The 17,111-nt window shown below is 35.9% G+C and overlaps 1 protein-coding gene across 4 annotated transcripts in view; it reads right to left on the reverse strand.

Moving 5' to 3' along the window:
* Positions 1–17,111, reverse strand: part of DARS1 (aspartyl-tRNA synthetase 1) — a 63,530-nt gene that overhangs the window by 15,613 nt on the left and 30,806 nt on the right. For all 4 annotated transcript variants that reach the window (XM_042948600.1, XM_042948601.1, XM_042948598.1 and 1 more), the window contains exons 5-7: positions 5,378–5,480; positions 2,065–2,145; positions 1,021–1,080 (exon numbers count right to left, since the gene is read on the reverse strand). In XM_042948600.1, the coding sequence (XP_042804534.1) occupies positions 1,021–1,080; positions 2,065–2,145; positions 5,378–5,480 (244 nt within the window). The remainder of the gene's footprint in view (positions 1–1,020; positions 1,081–2,064; positions 2,146–5,377; positions 5,481–17,111) is intronic.

Raw genomic sequence — 17,111 nt, forward strand, 5'->3', positions numbered from 1 at the left:
TTGCCAGATTTACTTCCCACTTTTTAAGAAAAGCCATCTTCATTTAATGTGCAAATCCCTACTTTAAAACAGTAGCAGTGAATTTAAATGAGAGAAAAAAAAAAAAAAAAAAAGATACCCAAGAAAAATACTACTGGGGCCAAATTCTATAGGCACAACCAAAAACTTGTGGGAATACATAGCATGGACAAATAGAGTATGATGTCTAACTACTGTGGCCAAAATTATGAAAAACCTGAGGTTTCTAGGCAGTATCAAGGACTTTTGATTATTGTTACAGCCTCTTCTATAGAGACTACAGATGAAAATAAAAAAGGAAGTGGGACAAAAAAGCAAATACTCAGGGGAAATGTTAAGAGTGTACAATAAAGGTAGACCCATATGATTGCAGAAAAGTTGGAAAGAACTCTTAAGGTGACAAAGAATTTAAGCTTTAGGTAGAATATTTAAGGAGGAAGATGTGGTCAAAACATACAGAAAGATGACACTGGTTTTACTACAATAATGAAACCATTGAACTCTTTCACTTGCAACCAAACCAGAAAGGGAAACAGAAGACCTATGAGATTACTAAATAAACCACAGGGGCCAACTACTTCTTTTATTAATTCTGTGCTCAGATCAAATTCAAAGGATTGAGGCATTAATTACTAATCTCTACCTGGTCATTCTAAAATGTGCATACAATTTCTTGCACAATTTTGTAGTGATATTAATGGTTATGTTCTTACTTACTAACTTGTCAAAAACAGGTATCACTTGGGAGCAAACCCATTTATTGGCTTCATGTTCCTTTGTCATTTTAAAATAATGCAAGTCAATATCCCATGAATTACTGCTCCACGGTCCTTGTGCCTGCAATTCTTTTTAGGGGAAGGGTCAGTCAGTCAGTAAGGTACATTGCTTTCTGTATTGTCATATGTATAGGCAATGAGTTTTATAAACTTGAGACATGTATGGTATCCCTGCCCACCTTGATTTTGGCACAATCATGTCACTTAATAAATAAATGAGGCATACCCTGAGATCAATAACTCTGTTGTCTAATCTTGTATCCTGGTTAACAGTAGCTCTTCCTTCCTAAAAAAAGATGAAAAAACAGATTTTACTAATTTTTTTAATAACACAACAACACTTTAAGAAGCCATGCTTACTTTTAAGTGAGAATAGGTGTGCTTATGTGTGTTAATATTATACCCCCAAATCAGAATTCTGAGAAACAAGAAGCAGGGCCAGAGAGAAGCTACTGTTAAAAGAGACATGGAAAGAAGAGAAATGTGAATGAACAGAGGTCAATGCTTTCTTTACATCTCGCATTGCCTCAAAGCCTTGCCTCATTACTGGGACATGAGAAGAACTAACCACCTGTGCCTTTATTGATTCCTGGATATTACCTGCTAAAGACTGAAGGAACAGATAAAAGCTGATGGAGTAGTGGGTCTCAAAGTACGTTCTGGGCACCACTAAATGTCCCAAAGACACTTTCAGGAGTCCATGAAATCAAACCTATTTTTCACAATGACACATTTTCACTCTGTACTGAGTTTTTCTAAAGTTTCATGATGTGTGCTTTCACAACAGAATAAATGCAGAGGCAGGTAAGAGAATTTAATTGTTGCCTATTAAGTCAGACATTATAAAGATGTGTAGACACGTAAGACAATGTCACTCTTGCCACAAAATTATTTTTTGTTTTTGAAAATATTTTTCAAAAAAGTTATTTTTGTCATTCATATAAGATTATTATACATAAATACATGATATTACTGTTATTTTTAAAGAATTAATACTGAAAAATTTCCTGTTTTAACTTCTAATACTGCAAAATATTGACAGATATACCTACAAATATAAAAGTTTGTGGGGGCAATTATTTTTAGGAGTGTAAAGGGATCTTGAGATTAAGAAGTTTGAGAATTGTTGATGTAAAAGTAAATTTAGATAAAAAATGAAGCTCAAATCAAATCACAGATATCTTCACACAAAAGTAGTACATCAAGTTTTCAATGTTTTGTAAACTAAACATACAGAGGAAGCACAGTATTTCAAAAATATAGTTTTAACCTCTTCTCCTTCCACCTCAGGCCGAACAGCATCATCCAGCTGCAAGGGCAGGCGGGGTTCAGCCAAACTGATCACATAAATCTGAAAGTGAGAGATTACCAAAAATATCATGAAGCACACAAAACCTGTTATCTTTGCTTTAAAAAAATCTGCAGTTGACTTAAATATGAAGGTATGTTTGCATACATCTTAACTGAAACTACTTGCTAAAAATCAAACAAAGATGTACATGTTTTTTCACCTATAAAATGGGCATATTTCTTGTTAACATCCCTATGTTGTTGGAACAATGAGATAACACATATATTAACACTTTGTAAACACTAATATGCCTACCAATATGACAAATAAGTACTAACTGGAGTCAAGGGGCCTCAACTTAAGGCTTTGCTTTGTCACATAAAAGCTGTTGTTAGGTAAATCATTTAACCTCAGAGCTTCAATATCCTACTCTGTAAAATAAGGTCTGCAATGAGAATCAAATGAAGTAATGAATATGAAAACATTCTGCTCTTTTGTGGGAGCCATTAAACAAATGTGTTATTATCACTGTTAATAGCATTTGGCATTTCTACCACTAGGACCAAAGTCAACCCAACCCTGCTGTACATCTCCTCCCTTTTCTCATTCTTTTCCCAAATATCCCTTCCTTACTTTATATCTCATTTCTTGCTGCTCTTCTGGGTTGGAAGCCACCACAGAAGGTATTCTTTTATGGTGTTAAAATTCCTTTTTATTTGTTAAATTCATTCACATTAATTGTACATTTTAGCACTAAAAAGCAGTTAGGTCATAAAGAATGAGCTAGGGTTTTTTTGGCTACTCTTAAAAACATGTTACCCTATTAGTTACTCCCAACTAAGCCTGGAAAACCTGTTAAAGCACAAAAGGGGAAGAGACCTTATTTAGTTAATTCAGGAAAGGAAATCATATTCTTCCAGTCAGTAGATTGCATTTAGCACTCAGCTCAGACTCTTCAAGAAAAAGTGTCAGAAGGATACTCCAGTCCTCCTTATAGTAAAATAGATTTGTCACCACCTCTATACTCAAGTTACAGTGTTTCCCTTTGATGAGTTAACAGAAACGTGATTTCCCATGCAAAGCTGGAGAATGAAACAGCTACTCCTTCTACTTTTATAACTAGTAGAAATTCACTTCATCAGGTTGTGAGTACTATGATCCCCATAACTTCACAGTGCTGGAAGAAAGTATGTACTCACTAACTGCTGGCTGAATAAATAAATAAATGATAGGAAAGAATCAGTGCTTCTTATAAGATCCTTTTTAGGATATGATACTTTATACTTTGTGAGATACTTTATAATTATTTCCATTAAAACAAAATTTGTAAGCTTTTTAGGCTTTATATTTCTCATTAACATTTATTAAGTATTGAATGCTAAATATTAGAGTATTTTAGTGTTTTGAGTTTATATTTTGAGAGAGTGAGTGCATGCATACACACAAGTAGGAGAGGGAGAGAGAGAATCCCAAGCAGGCTGTGTGCTGTCAGCACAGAGCCTGATGCAGGGTTCAATCCCACAAATCCCATGATCCCTCAGATCATGACCTGAGCTGAAATCAAGAGTCAGAAGCTTAACCAGCTGAGCCACCCAGGAACCCCAGGTAACTAGAATATTTTGGAAGTACATTTACTTGCTGTATTCACTAAAAATTTTTAATTAAAGTATTGAAAAAGAAGTGTTACTTGGAAGATAGGAGGTTGTTTTACTTGGTCAGCATACCCTTAGGTTGGTTTGCTTTTACTAGGTTATCTACTTCTTGGTGGGCTTAGTATGAAATGAAGCTTACACAAAGAGAACATAGTAATCTGACAAGTCAGTAATAAATATAAGATTTTTTAAGTCTTGAAGTGTTGCCATGACGACTCCAGTTAAATACAACCTAGTACTCCCAAATTAGTGTGCATGTATGAGTCTTTCTGCATCTGTCAGTCTCCCTGACTGCTCTCTTACACATGCTCACACACATACAAACACACATACAGGGGTGAGAATGGGAAGGATCTACTCCTTAAGAAAAATTTAATGATGCATATTGTAGATACAAACTAGGCCTGGACCTGAGAACTGCAGGTTCAAAACTGCAAGGTTATTTCAAAAGTACTAAATATGTTTGAGTTCACTTACAGTATTTAAAAAAAAAATTTTTTTTTTAACGTTTATTTATTTTTGAGACAGAGAGAGACAAAGCATGAACGGGGGAGGGGCAGAGAGAGAGAGACACAGAATTGAAGCAGGCTCCAGGCTCTGGGCCATCAGCCCAGAGCCCGATGCGGGGCTCGAACTCACGGACCGTGAGATAGTGACCTGAGCCGAAGTTGGATGCTCAATCGACTGAGCCACCCAGGCGTCCCTATTTTTTTTTTTTTTTTAATTTTTTTCACTTACAGTATTTTAGAAGTCAATGGTAATGAACACTTCTAGTTTTTTTGTCCAAGAACAAAGTGAATGTGGGGTAAATCTTGTATGAAAGAAGTTATTGCTAGAATGTAAAACCAACACAGTTTTGCCTCTTTTGATTTCTCTATACTGTATATTTTCAGAAATATGATGACAATAAGGAAATATAATCATTAAGAGTTAGTGTTATTAATCAACCATTAGAAGTTATTATCAGAAGAAAGTTCACAGTAAAGTAAATGCATAATAGCTTTTCAGACATGTTTTATATATTTTATATTTTTTAATATTTTTCCCCATGTGACTGTGGCAGATTGCAAAAATGGCTCCAATAATTCCTCAGGCTCCTGATTACATACCTTTTTTCAAAGATCCTGCCTTTCTTCCCATCAAGAGGTGGCATCTACTTCTCCATCCCTTAAATCTAAGTTTTTTCATGTGACTTGCTTTGACCAACGACATATTTAGCAAATGTGATACAAGGAGAGGCTTGAAAAGTGCTTACACACTAGGGCTTTCCTCTCTTGCTGCTGGGAACCCTTCTGGCACCATGCCAAGAAGACTGGGCTAGTCTGCTGGATGAAAAAAGGCCACAGGAAGAGATGTCCCAGAAATATCAGTAGGCCCCGTTGTCATGCAGAGCAGATGAGCCATCTCAGATCGATGACCCTAACTGCCAGACATACGGAATCATGAGCAAATAAATACTTTTAAGTCCCTAAATACTGGGATGTGGTTTGTCATAATAAAAGCTAACTGATTCAGTAATCAATTTATAAAACTCAGTATTTTACACATCAACTCTAATTAAGAACATATAGATTTGACATGATTGTAAGAACCATTTAAATCTATTTCTGTACACAATTTTATATTTTGAAAAAAGTTACCTTTTGAACATGTAACTCTACATCTTGCTGTGTACAGCTTCCAATTTTTTGATTCACTTTTCTCACAACACCTTCTATGTCTACGATACTCTCTTTGTTGATGCTGTCAAAAGAAAAAATTTTCAACTTTAATCATCTCATCAGAGGTGTCAGAATTCATTTGGTGTTTCAACAGTAAAGCCGAATATATTAAACTCTTCTTTAATACAGTAAGCCACTTGAGATAAAGTCAGTCTATTTAACCTACTTACAATAAGCTATTATGTAGCACACCTTGTGAGATTCCTTGAAGAGATGATTTTCTAGATGCCATAATTTAGTTACCATTCGTAAAATACTCTGAACATAAATGGCAACAGGACTAGCACTGAATTGTGAAAAGTAGAAAAAAGTCTTTCAATTATTCATTAAAGAACATTTCCCTTCCTATAGTTGAAATTTACAAACATCAGCATTTCCTATAAGGAGAGGCATGGGCTTCAATTAATGCAATTATTGGTATGTAATGGAATTAAATAATAAAAGAAAGTAAACTGAAAATATTTCAAGGTAATACAAACATGTATCAGGAAAATCTGTTCTGGACTCAACTGTTTATCTGCTATGTTATAAGCCCCAGTTACCTTTTATATTAACCTTTCATGGCTCAAGTTAGGTTGCAGCAATTAAGCCCTCATTGCCTATAGTTTCTGCGTACACACTGTCATTGGAATTATGGCAGACAGCATATAGGATTGTGCAATCCCATTTAAGGATGTCTATATGAAGCTCAATATACATTAAATGGGTCTCCTATGCAGTTTAATTTTATAACAAACTTGAATTCTGAACATAAGACACTCAAATTCTGAAATATAAAATAGATGAGGTAGATTATTGAACTCACCAATTGATTATTTTTTGATCTCTAGTACATAACAAAGGGAGAAAGGGTATAATCCCAAATGGTGGTTCCTGTACAAAATGTACCAGTTTTACTTTTGTGTATATTATTGTGCTGACAGAATGTATCATAATATATTTGTGGAAAAGGATTAAGATTTAACTTTCAGTTCTTGGAGAGTGATGTGGAGAACATCATGGCGGCTCAACTGGCCAAAACTATCAATGTAAAACTACCAATTAAAACTCTTTGGGGGGGTAACTGGAGCTGCTGAAGTAAGGTGAAAAGAGAAGGAAGGAAGAAAAATGTTAGATAACTGGGAGAGAGTGGAGTTCCTGACACAGCTGGCATAATACAAAGGGCAAACATGTATCAGGAAAATCTGTTCTGGACTCAACTGTTTATCTGCTATGTTATAAGCCCCAGTTACCTTTTATATTAACCTTTCATGGCTCAAGTTCCAACCTAGAATCCTGCAGAACAAATGACAAGAATCTAAACAAAACAAAAGAAAAAAAAAAAAAGAGAGAGAAAGAAAAAAAAAAAAAAGACAAGATTTAACTTTCACAAGAAAACTCTATTTATCCTGATAAGGAATTGGGTCCTTAGTAGTTGTAGTGCCATTTGACAAGATTTCAGAAATCCAACAATCCTTATTTTACCCACGAGAACACCACAATCCGTTTCAATGAACGTTTGCTCAGGGTTGGAAAGGATCAAAATGAGGATAATAGGAGCAAAGTGGTGAAGAAAGGAAGAAAAATTTTCCTTTTTTCACTTTACCATACTGCTTAGAATCCTATTGTGTCTGATACCAACTTTAAAAAAACAAACCAACAGCATACATATTTATTACACTCTCTTAAGTCTCCTGCACTAGAACTAGTACCTAATACTAGCTAAAATCTTGTGCATTGAAGAAACTCAGAACTTATTGTGGCATACTGTTAAAGGGTTTTCTAACACTGGCAATCTAGGGTCACTGAATCTTCCCTTCAGTGTGATTTCCACCTACCAGTCACTTCTGTTTGCATGAGTAAACTTTATACAGGCTTCGTGAGAATTCTGTTGCTTATCTTACACGTCTCCATGAGGAAGGCTTTTCGTTACTGATCACATTGTGCTTCATTGAGTAACCTGTCCAGCCCCAACTAGAGCTCCACTCTGCCACATTCCTGTTATGATCCTGGCCCTTTTGGGTCATCCCCTTGACTCCTTAGTCAGAAAATCTTCTTCAAGCTTACTCAAGTTAAACTACTCTCAAGATTGAGCACTAAGCTAATATCCTTTCAGAAAAAAAGCTGGGGTGTGATCAGACACTCTGCCCTACCCTAATGGTCCAATTAAAGAAAACAAAATTTTCTTTCTCTCTCAAAAGTACCAGATGGCTTCTTCTATCCAGGACCTGAGACTTGTAACTAAGTCTAAGTCTACCTTTAGTACTTTATTTAATTCAGCAATATTATATGATAAAATACTTGAAGAGCTAGAGAAAAAAATAACCACCATTTTAAGCATCATTTCTAGTACCAAACAACTCACAAAAAGGACTTCTGAAAACCTAACTTAATTCTTAAACTAGGGCCAAAGATAAACTTCTATCACAAATTAGTCTACTGAACCAATCAGAAAGAAGGTAGAATTAACCAGATACAGAGGATGCTTATAATTTTTTTTTTTGCCTTTCCAATCTCAGTATTTTCTTATTATACCTAGCAGCTATACGCTGTTAACAGATACTCTTTAAATACTCTTTAGATACTAGTAACACCATTCCATGATTTTTTAAAACCTTGGATAATTTAGCCCTACTACAGCTACATCCATATCTATATCCATCTAACCTTATTTATTTGTAGACACGAATGAACTCAGTGTAAAATACATTAAGACAAAACAAAGAGTCAAATTTGTAGAGAACAATCAGACCAGAACTTTCTAGTCAGCATTAATAAAGGGTTATAGAGGGTTTTACGTGTATGTATGTATATAACTAGAGTCAATGGAAGAGGGATAGGAATCTTTGAATAAGCTACTGCTAGTAGAAGGAGTATATTCTACTTTTAGAAAAAGTCTAATTTATATGATTTTAACTGATATTGTATGTTAAGATGGCTTAATACTTTATAGTATATACAGTATAGTTTGCTGTCATATAGAGACCCTATTAAGGTTTCAGCTTTACATTTTGAAACTAATATACCACTGTATCTTATTTTGAAAGAGGAGTATGTCTAACAGACAACTAAAAGCCTTGGGTTTTTAGAGGATATGGCAGGAAAAAAATCCATGGTGGAAAGCAGAGGAACTCCTGGGAACTATTTGATTGTAGAAGAAATGGATGAAGTAAATTAAACACATCTTTCGAAGAGCTAAGTCAGCTATTTTTATTATTATCACCACCTCCCAACACACATTACTACTGTGCTGTGTTCTGCACCTCTTCCATTTTCCAACCACCCTTCTGACCCTGCTTATAGTCACTCTACAAATAAGTTAAATTAGTTATAGCCTTGATATTAAAAATACCCTAATAAGGCTATCCTGTTCATGTTATCCACTAGAAACTGCCAACAATCAATTTAATAGTTTACTTCTTTTTAAAAAAAAATTTTTTTTTAATGTTTTATTTTTTATATTTGAGAGAGAGACAGAGAGTGAGTAGGGGAGGGGCAGAGAGACAGAGACAGAATCTGAAGCAGGCTCCAGGCTCCAAGCTGTCCGCACAGAGCCCAATGCGGGGCTCAAACTCACAAACCGTGAGATCATGACCTGAGCTGAAGTCGGATGCTCAACCGACTGAGCCACCCAGGCACCCCTAATAGTTTACTTCTAACTTAAATTGTTTTTAGAAAATAAAATTTTAAAGAGCATCATTCTTTATATCAAGTATTTTATAAAAATATTTTGATTGGCTATCAAGTTATTTTTTTATTTTATTTTATTTTTTTTTTAAACTTTTTTTTTAACGTTTATTTATTTTTGAGACAGGGAGAGACAGAGCATGAATGGGAGAGGGTCAGAGAGAGAGGGAGACACAGAATCTGAAACAGGCTCCAGGCTCTGAGCTGTCAGCACAGAGCCCGACGCGGGGTTCGAACTCACGGACCGTGAGATCGTGACCTGAGCCAAAGTCGGACGCTTAACCGACTGAGCCACCCAGGCGCCCCTCAAGTTTTTTTTTTTAAACAAATGATACAATGTATGAATAACTCAATTATAAAACATGCAACTTCGGAGAAAAACAAACAGTACTCAGGCATCTGAAGGAATAAAATCCCATCTTTCTACCACGACTGCCATATAGTTTACTACTTAGGGCCTCACCAATAACCTCAGGGGCACTTTTATTATCTGTAGTTGTTATCTTGAGTATCAATTTTCATAACTATATTATCTAAAAAGCAACAAACTAAAATAGATGCTCATAGTAATGGCCCTGTCATTAAAAAAAACTCAAAACTGGGGGTGCCTGGGTAGCTCAGTCAGTTAAAGGTCCGACTCTTGATTTCAGCTCAGGTGATGATCTCACAGTTCATGAGATTGAGCCCCATGTCGGGCTCTGTACTGACAGATTCTCTCTCCCTGGGGTTCTCTCTCCCTCTCTCTCTGCCCCTCCCACCCCCAAACCTTAAAAAGAAAGAATGTGTAAAAAAAGACTTCAAAGATTCTGTTAAAAAATTGTTAGAACAGTTTCAGTACTTGAAGGAGGTAAGCTTCATAGTCTAAAATAATGTACTAATGAGTAATGCCTTACTCTTCAATGTTGCCAAAACATTTTTAAAGTTCTTAGCTTATCTCTGTAGTGCACTGAATTCTTACTCTCAAGTCTTTGCTCCCCTATGGTAAGTATTCATCCACACCTTTGCCATGGCTTCAAAGTATACAGAAAGTACTTCTTTGTCTTGTGGCTTTGGGTTTGGCCATATGAGTTGGTTTATATGTCAGTAGATATGATGCCGGTAAAGGTTTGAAATGCACTTGTGCGGCTGAACTTGCCCTTTAGCATTCCTGCTTTTCTCCATAAGATCATCCCTAAAGATCATTCCTAAAAGGAAACTGAGAAACACAAGGAGCAGACCAGGACACAAACCACAGCTTCAAAACAAGCCTAGATGAGCTGAGCTTTAGCTCAAATATAAGAGCAAGAAATCAAGGTTTATTGTTGTATGCTGCCGAGTTTTTAAAAAAGTTTTTTTTTTAATGTTTATTTTGAGAGACAGGGAGAGAGTGAGAGCATGCAAGTGAGGGAGGGGCCGGAGGGGGTGCAGAGGATCCAAAGACGGCTCTGCGCTGACAGCAGAGAGCCCCAAGCGGGGCTTGAACTTGTGAACCACGAGATCATGACCTGAGTCAGAGTTGGACACTCAACTGACTGAGCCACCCAGGTGCCCCTAAAAATTTTTTTACTGTTGGTAAAGTATACAGTACATAAAACTTACCATTGTAACCACTGTTAGGTGTTTAATTCAGTGGCACCACCACCACTATCCATTTCTAGAACTTTGTTATTATCATATAACTCTGTACTCATTTAAACAATTAACTCCCCATTTACTCCACCCCTCCCCCCAAGCATAGCTACTGGTAACCTCTATTCTACTTTCTGTCTGTATGAACTTAACTACTCTAGGTACCTCAGGTATGTGGAACCATGATATCTGTCCTTTTGCGTCTGACTTATTCCAGCCAGCACAGTGTTTTCAAGGTTCATCTATGTTATAGCTTGTATCAGAACTTCATTCTTTAAGGCTGAATAAAATTTCATTACATGTACATAAAACATTTTATTCATACATTCCTGTGCTGATGGACATTTAGGTTGTTTTCCATTTGGGTTATTGTGAATAATGCTGTTATGAATAATAGCATACAAGTATCTGTTTGAGGCCTTGCTTTCAATTCTTTTGGGTATCTGTCTAGAAGTGGAATTGCTGGATCATATGATAATTTTATGCTTAACTTTTTGAGGAACCACCATAGTTTCCACAGCAGCAGTGCCATTTTACACTTCCACCAGCAATGCATGAGGGTTCCAATTTCTCTACATCCTCACCAACACTCATTATTTTTCTTTTCTTTTCTTTTCTTTTTTTGATAACAGTCTTCTCAATGGGTATGAAGTGATATCATTGTGGTTTTGGTTTGCATTTCCCTGATGACTAGTGATACTGGGCATCTTTTCATGTGCTTATTGGCCATATGTATATCTTCTTTAGAGAAATGTCTATTCAAGTCCTTTGTCCATTTTGGAACTGAGCTGTTGTTATAAGTTATTGGAGTTTTTATATATTCTGGATATTAATTCTTTATTAGATATATGATTTACAAATATTTTTTCCCATTCTGTGGGTTACCTTTTCACTCTCTTGATAGTGCCCTTGGATGCACAAAATGTTTTAATTCTGATGATGTCCAATTAATCTAGCTTTTTTGTTACCTCTGCTTTTGGTGTTATACCTAAGAAATCACTGCTAAATCCAATGTCATACAGATTTTTGGCCTATGTTTTCTCCTAAGAGTTTTCTAGTTTCAGCTCTTGTATTTAGGCAGTTGATCCATTTTGAATTATTTTTATTTCTGGTGTACAGTGTATATCCAGTTTGGCATATGGATATCCAGTTTTCTCAGCACCATTTGTTGAAAAGATGGTCTCTTTCCCATTAAGAAGTCTTGGTATACTTGATGAAAATCAATGGGCCATATATACCACGGTTGATTTATGGGGTCTCTCTTCTATACCATTGGGTTATGTGTCTAGCCTTATGTTAGTACTACAAACTTTTGATTACTATAGTTTTGTAGTAAGTTTTAAAATCAGGAAATGTAAGTCCTCCAAATTTGTTCCTTTTCAAAACTGTTTTGGCTATTCAGGGCCCTCTGAGATTCCACATGAATTTTAAGATGAATTTTTCTATTTCTGCAAACAATGTCATTGAGATTTTGACAGGGATTGCACAGAATCTGTAGATGGTTTTAGGTAGTGATATCATGCTACAAAGTTTAAGGTGGTTTGTTACATAGGAGTTTTTTTTCCAACAGCTGACTAATAATACAATCTGAAGTTTAAAAACTTATAAAATTAAAAAATATGCTTGAGGGGTGCTTGGGTGGCTCAGTCAGTTAAGCGTCCGACTTTGGCCCAGGTCACGATCTCACAGTTTGTGAGTTCAAGCCCCGTGTCAGGCTCTGTGCTGACAGGTTGGAGCCTGGAGCCTCACAGAATTCAGATTCTGTGTCTCCCTCTCTCTCTGCCTTCCCCAGCTCATGCTTACAGTCTGTCTCTGTCAAAAATAAATAAACCTAAAAAAAAAAATTAAAAAAAAATGCTTGAGTTCAAAGCTCTCATCTGATCCTAAAAAAGGGCTCTGAAGTAAGTGAAAGTTTATCTGTATTTATCACATACACACTGCAAATCTCCACTGTGTAGTATGCATTGTAAAGGGATTTAAGGGGCACCTGGATAGTTTGGTTGATTGAGCGTCTGACTCTTGATTTTGGCTCAGGTCATGATCTCGTGGTTTGTTGAGATCAAGCCCTGTGCTGGGCTCCTCACTAGTGGCATGGAGCCTGCTTGGGATTCTCTCTCTCCTCCTCTCTCTGCCCCTCCCCTACTTGTGCTCTCATTCTCTCAAAATAAATAAATAAACTTAAAAAAAAAAAAGAAATTTAAAGGAAGATATACAAAATTTGACTATGAAATATTAGGGTTGATTTAATATCAAACACAGCAGAATTTATCCATTCAAGTGAATATTAAAAAAATTTGTTTTTAAATGTTAATTTTTGAGAGAGAGACAGAGTGCAAGTGGGGGAGGGACAGACAGAGAGGGAGACACAGAATTTGAAGCAGGCTCCAGGCTCTGAGCTGTCAGCACAGAGCCGGACGCAGGGCTCAAATCCACAAACCGTGAGACCATGACCTGAGCCAAAGTCGGACGCTTAACTGACTGAGCCACCCAAGTGCTCCCATTCAAGTGAATACTGAATTCTTCTTCAAAGTGACTGTTCAGGGAAAGGTTGTAGGGACTATAAACACATCTCAAAAACAGCACTGCCTACAACAATCTTAAAACAACTTATCTGGAATTACTTCTTGGTTTTGTCACATAAGTTGTTTTTTTTTTTTTTTTTGGGGGGGGGGGCAATCTCATTTATACCTATTGTTTACTACCTGTCAGAAATGCCAAAGATCATGATAGAACTCTGGATGGGGGAAATAAGGAGACAAAATAATAATAATAATAAGTAAATAAAAGAGAGTGGCATTAGAGATGCAAGGAATAACATGTTTCAAAAAGGAGAGAGTAATGTATCAACTATGGGGTTAATACAGATAGAGATTAACCTTACATACAGGATTAATACAGACAGATACAATTAATATATCAACTATTGGTTAAGTGGCTGTCTCCAAACATTTTTGGTAATTTGATGTCCTCTATCAATAAAAAAAATCTAAGGGTACATACCCCATATGTATATATTTTATCTATCTTAAAATTATATACATGTAATCCTAAATGTAGGTTATTATACTTATACAAACATAAATTCAGGGTAAGCCTCATAATTAGCTACAGTGAATGCAGATCCATACTTTACACAGTCTTCCCAATAATTCCTAATTTTGGAGGACGGACATCTTGCCCAATATGATTAGATTATCATTAAAAAAAAAAAAAACAAACTGCAGAATGCAGCTGATACAAGGATCTCACTCTAAGAGTACATGTGTTAGCGTTAACATTTTCTCATTTGTGCTTATGTTTAAATTTTATCCTCAATCTGTGGTCTCCTTGGTTGAATGTTTTTTAAGCCACCTGTCCTTTTTCTGGGAGTCAGTCTATCATTTTAATACATATAAATAAATAAACATAATGCCCCCAAACCAAAATGAAGCACAATAAACTGCAATTAGTTACAATACGCCAAAGTGAACCAGAGTTAGGGTACCAGTGTTAGCTCCTTTTTGTTATTGGAATCCTGCAGTCTTGCTTCAGGGACCTCACATACTATATGGGACATGTGACCTTCTGAGATGCTATCCAAGTGACAGGCCCAGGGTTTATCTATAAATGAACTATTAGAAAAACTCAAATTCTTTCTTACTTTTTAGATAATAGAAGGAAGGAAGGGAAATAAATAGCAGCTTAATTATTTTCTTTCTCTCAATGGATAATCTTGAGCAAATCATACTGTGAAGACCACTGAGATAAGAGAACAAGAATCATAAACATTGAGAAAGGCTGTTGGGTAGGTGATTTACTGTCCATCAGTGAAAGTTTCATTTCTGTACAGTCCACAGGTGAAAAAGTATTTAACAGCACATGACTTTAGTTATTAAACAGCTCACCATCGTGCATTTCAACCGTAGTAGAGAAATAGATCTGGGAAAGAAGTACTTTGTGTACCTTTTGTTGCTGGGTCCCAGTGTGAGGTGCTGACTCCAGCAAGTTGTCTTGGAAGAACAAAGAAGAATCACCTCCAATTCACACTCACCAACTGCCCCTCACCAGTGAAGGATGGGAAATGGCAGGGTTTGCTTTATGTTTTAAAGTTATTTTTGAAACGCTTTTTTATACATTGCTTCAAAAACTTTTTTATTATAAAAGAATATACTTATTTATTGTTACAAATTCAAATGTTAAATAATCATTAAAATTAAGTTTAACTTTCCCATCATATACCCAACCTCTTCTTCTTATAATCATGGTTTACTACTTGGTCTATACACCTCCAAATTTTTTTTCCTTTGCAAAAAATATGCAATGCTTCATAAATTTTGTGTTGTCCTTCTATGGTAGTTTTGTTCACTTTCCTCTGTATTTTTTTTAATGCTGAAGAAGTAAGAGTTTCATTTTTACAGCTCAAACAAAACTGATTTATATATATATATAAACACCTAAAGTATTATTATTCCCACATCACTGACCAATTTCCTTTTATGTTCCAGTTCCTGTGTGAAGTGCTTTACACATATACCACTTCACTTAAACTTCCCAAAGGTCTACAAGATAGGCATTACCACCGTTTTATAGTTGAGAAAACTTACTAGACTCTGTGAGAGGCCAAGTAAGTAGCCTAAGATCACACAACAGTAAGATCATGTACTGATTACTGCACTAGAGTATTCTGTTCTGTTACAGACTCAACGAATTACACCAAATTCTAAATACTCTGAATACATCATCAGCTCACTCTGAAATAATACATTCTCATTTGTAGAAGCTCACGAGCTGCCAGATTCCTTTATAGTTTATGTGAAGTCAACTGGAAATAACAGGCCCTTCACAAATAGTTTTCATATTGCTCAAGAATTGTACTGTCTACTTGTAACACTGATGCATCTTAATGTCCTGCTATTATTGCCAGCCTCAATAGAGGTTCATCAGAATCTTTGTATAAAACAATATGATGTTATTACTTAAAATTATATTTAACTTAGAAATTAATCCTATAAACTGAGAATTTTTGATTTTAGACCTACTTTAATTTTAAAGCACTTCATTAAAGTTTTCAAAACAAACGTTGAACTGGACAAAAACAAATGTAAAAGTTCTGTTTCTCCTTCAATAGTTAAGTATCTCAATCCAACAAAGAAGTATAAACCATCTATATGTAGTTTTTCAAAGAGTTGCAATCAGGGGTGCGTGGGTGGCTCAGCTGGTTAAGCATCCAACTCTTGGTTTCGGCTCAGGTCATAATCTCATGGTTGTGAAACTGAGCCCCATGTTGGACTATGTTCTGGGTGTGGAGCCTGCTTAAGATTCTCTCTCTCTCTCCCTCTTCCTCTGACCCTACCCCACGTATGCTCTCTCTCTCTCTCTCTCCAAAAATAAACAAACATAGAGTTGCAATCTACAGCAGTGTAATGACCTAGCCTACCTCCACCAACTTATCTATATAATGCTCAAGGAGTACTCACATGCCCACCTCTCTCTGGGCCTCAACTATACATGATATATTCACAAACTTCCACCACAGCACCTATAGCATGTCTCTGTATGCAGTTGTTAATCTATTTTTGCCATCTCCCCAAATTAAGTTCCTTATGCGATAATGTGCCATTGTATACCCAAGCCCAGTAGGGTGCCTGGACCAGAGGAGGTACTAAATAAGTTTTCTAAACCAGTGAGATTTCCTCTGAACATTATTTGATATTTTACAGTTACAAAAGCTAATGTAACAAACTGAAATTTCAACTTACCAGCTAAATAAAATACCTATTTTTAGATGAAAGATCTAGAAAGGAAAGAAAATGCACAAACTTGTATGCAGTGAGGTGACTCACAGAATGAAAAACACACTTGTGACTCACCAGCTACGAATAAATCACTTAACCACAATGACTAATATGAAGAAAAAGAAAATAAAACACCTATATGTACAACTAGCAGTCTGAAAAAGCCTTTTTTTCAGAATCCAAATATCTCTAGGCTGGGTGGGAAGAGGGGTTTTATATAAGCACAAATACCAAAATTCAATTTTTAACTTTAACCCTGCCATTCAAAATAACCATAGCTCTTTACAGGAGTTACTATACCTTCAGCTTGAAACTTTAAACACTGTTTTACATTCACTGTAGTACTTAATAGCAGTCAATACAAAAAGGCCTCTAGGGCAACCTTTACAAACATTTTGTCTTTATAAAACTCAACCATAACTAATACAAGACTACTCTGTTCATTACTTTAAGATGGTACTAAATAAAATATAATCTTTTAAGAAAAAAAGGGATGACTTCTTGCTTCAACTTAAACACCAGCTACTAATACTAAGGTTAGAAGAGTAATGTCAACCTAAGATGGAGATCCACAAACACAGGCCTGGATAGGTATCCCATCTTCC

Source organism: Panthera leo, chromosome C1, assembly GCF_018350215.1.
Source record: "Panthera leo isolate Ple1 chromosome C1, P.leo_Ple1_pat1.1, whole genome shotgun sequence".
Lineage (NCBI taxonomy): Eukaryota > Metazoa > Chordata > Mammalia > Carnivora > Felidae > Panthera > Panthera leo.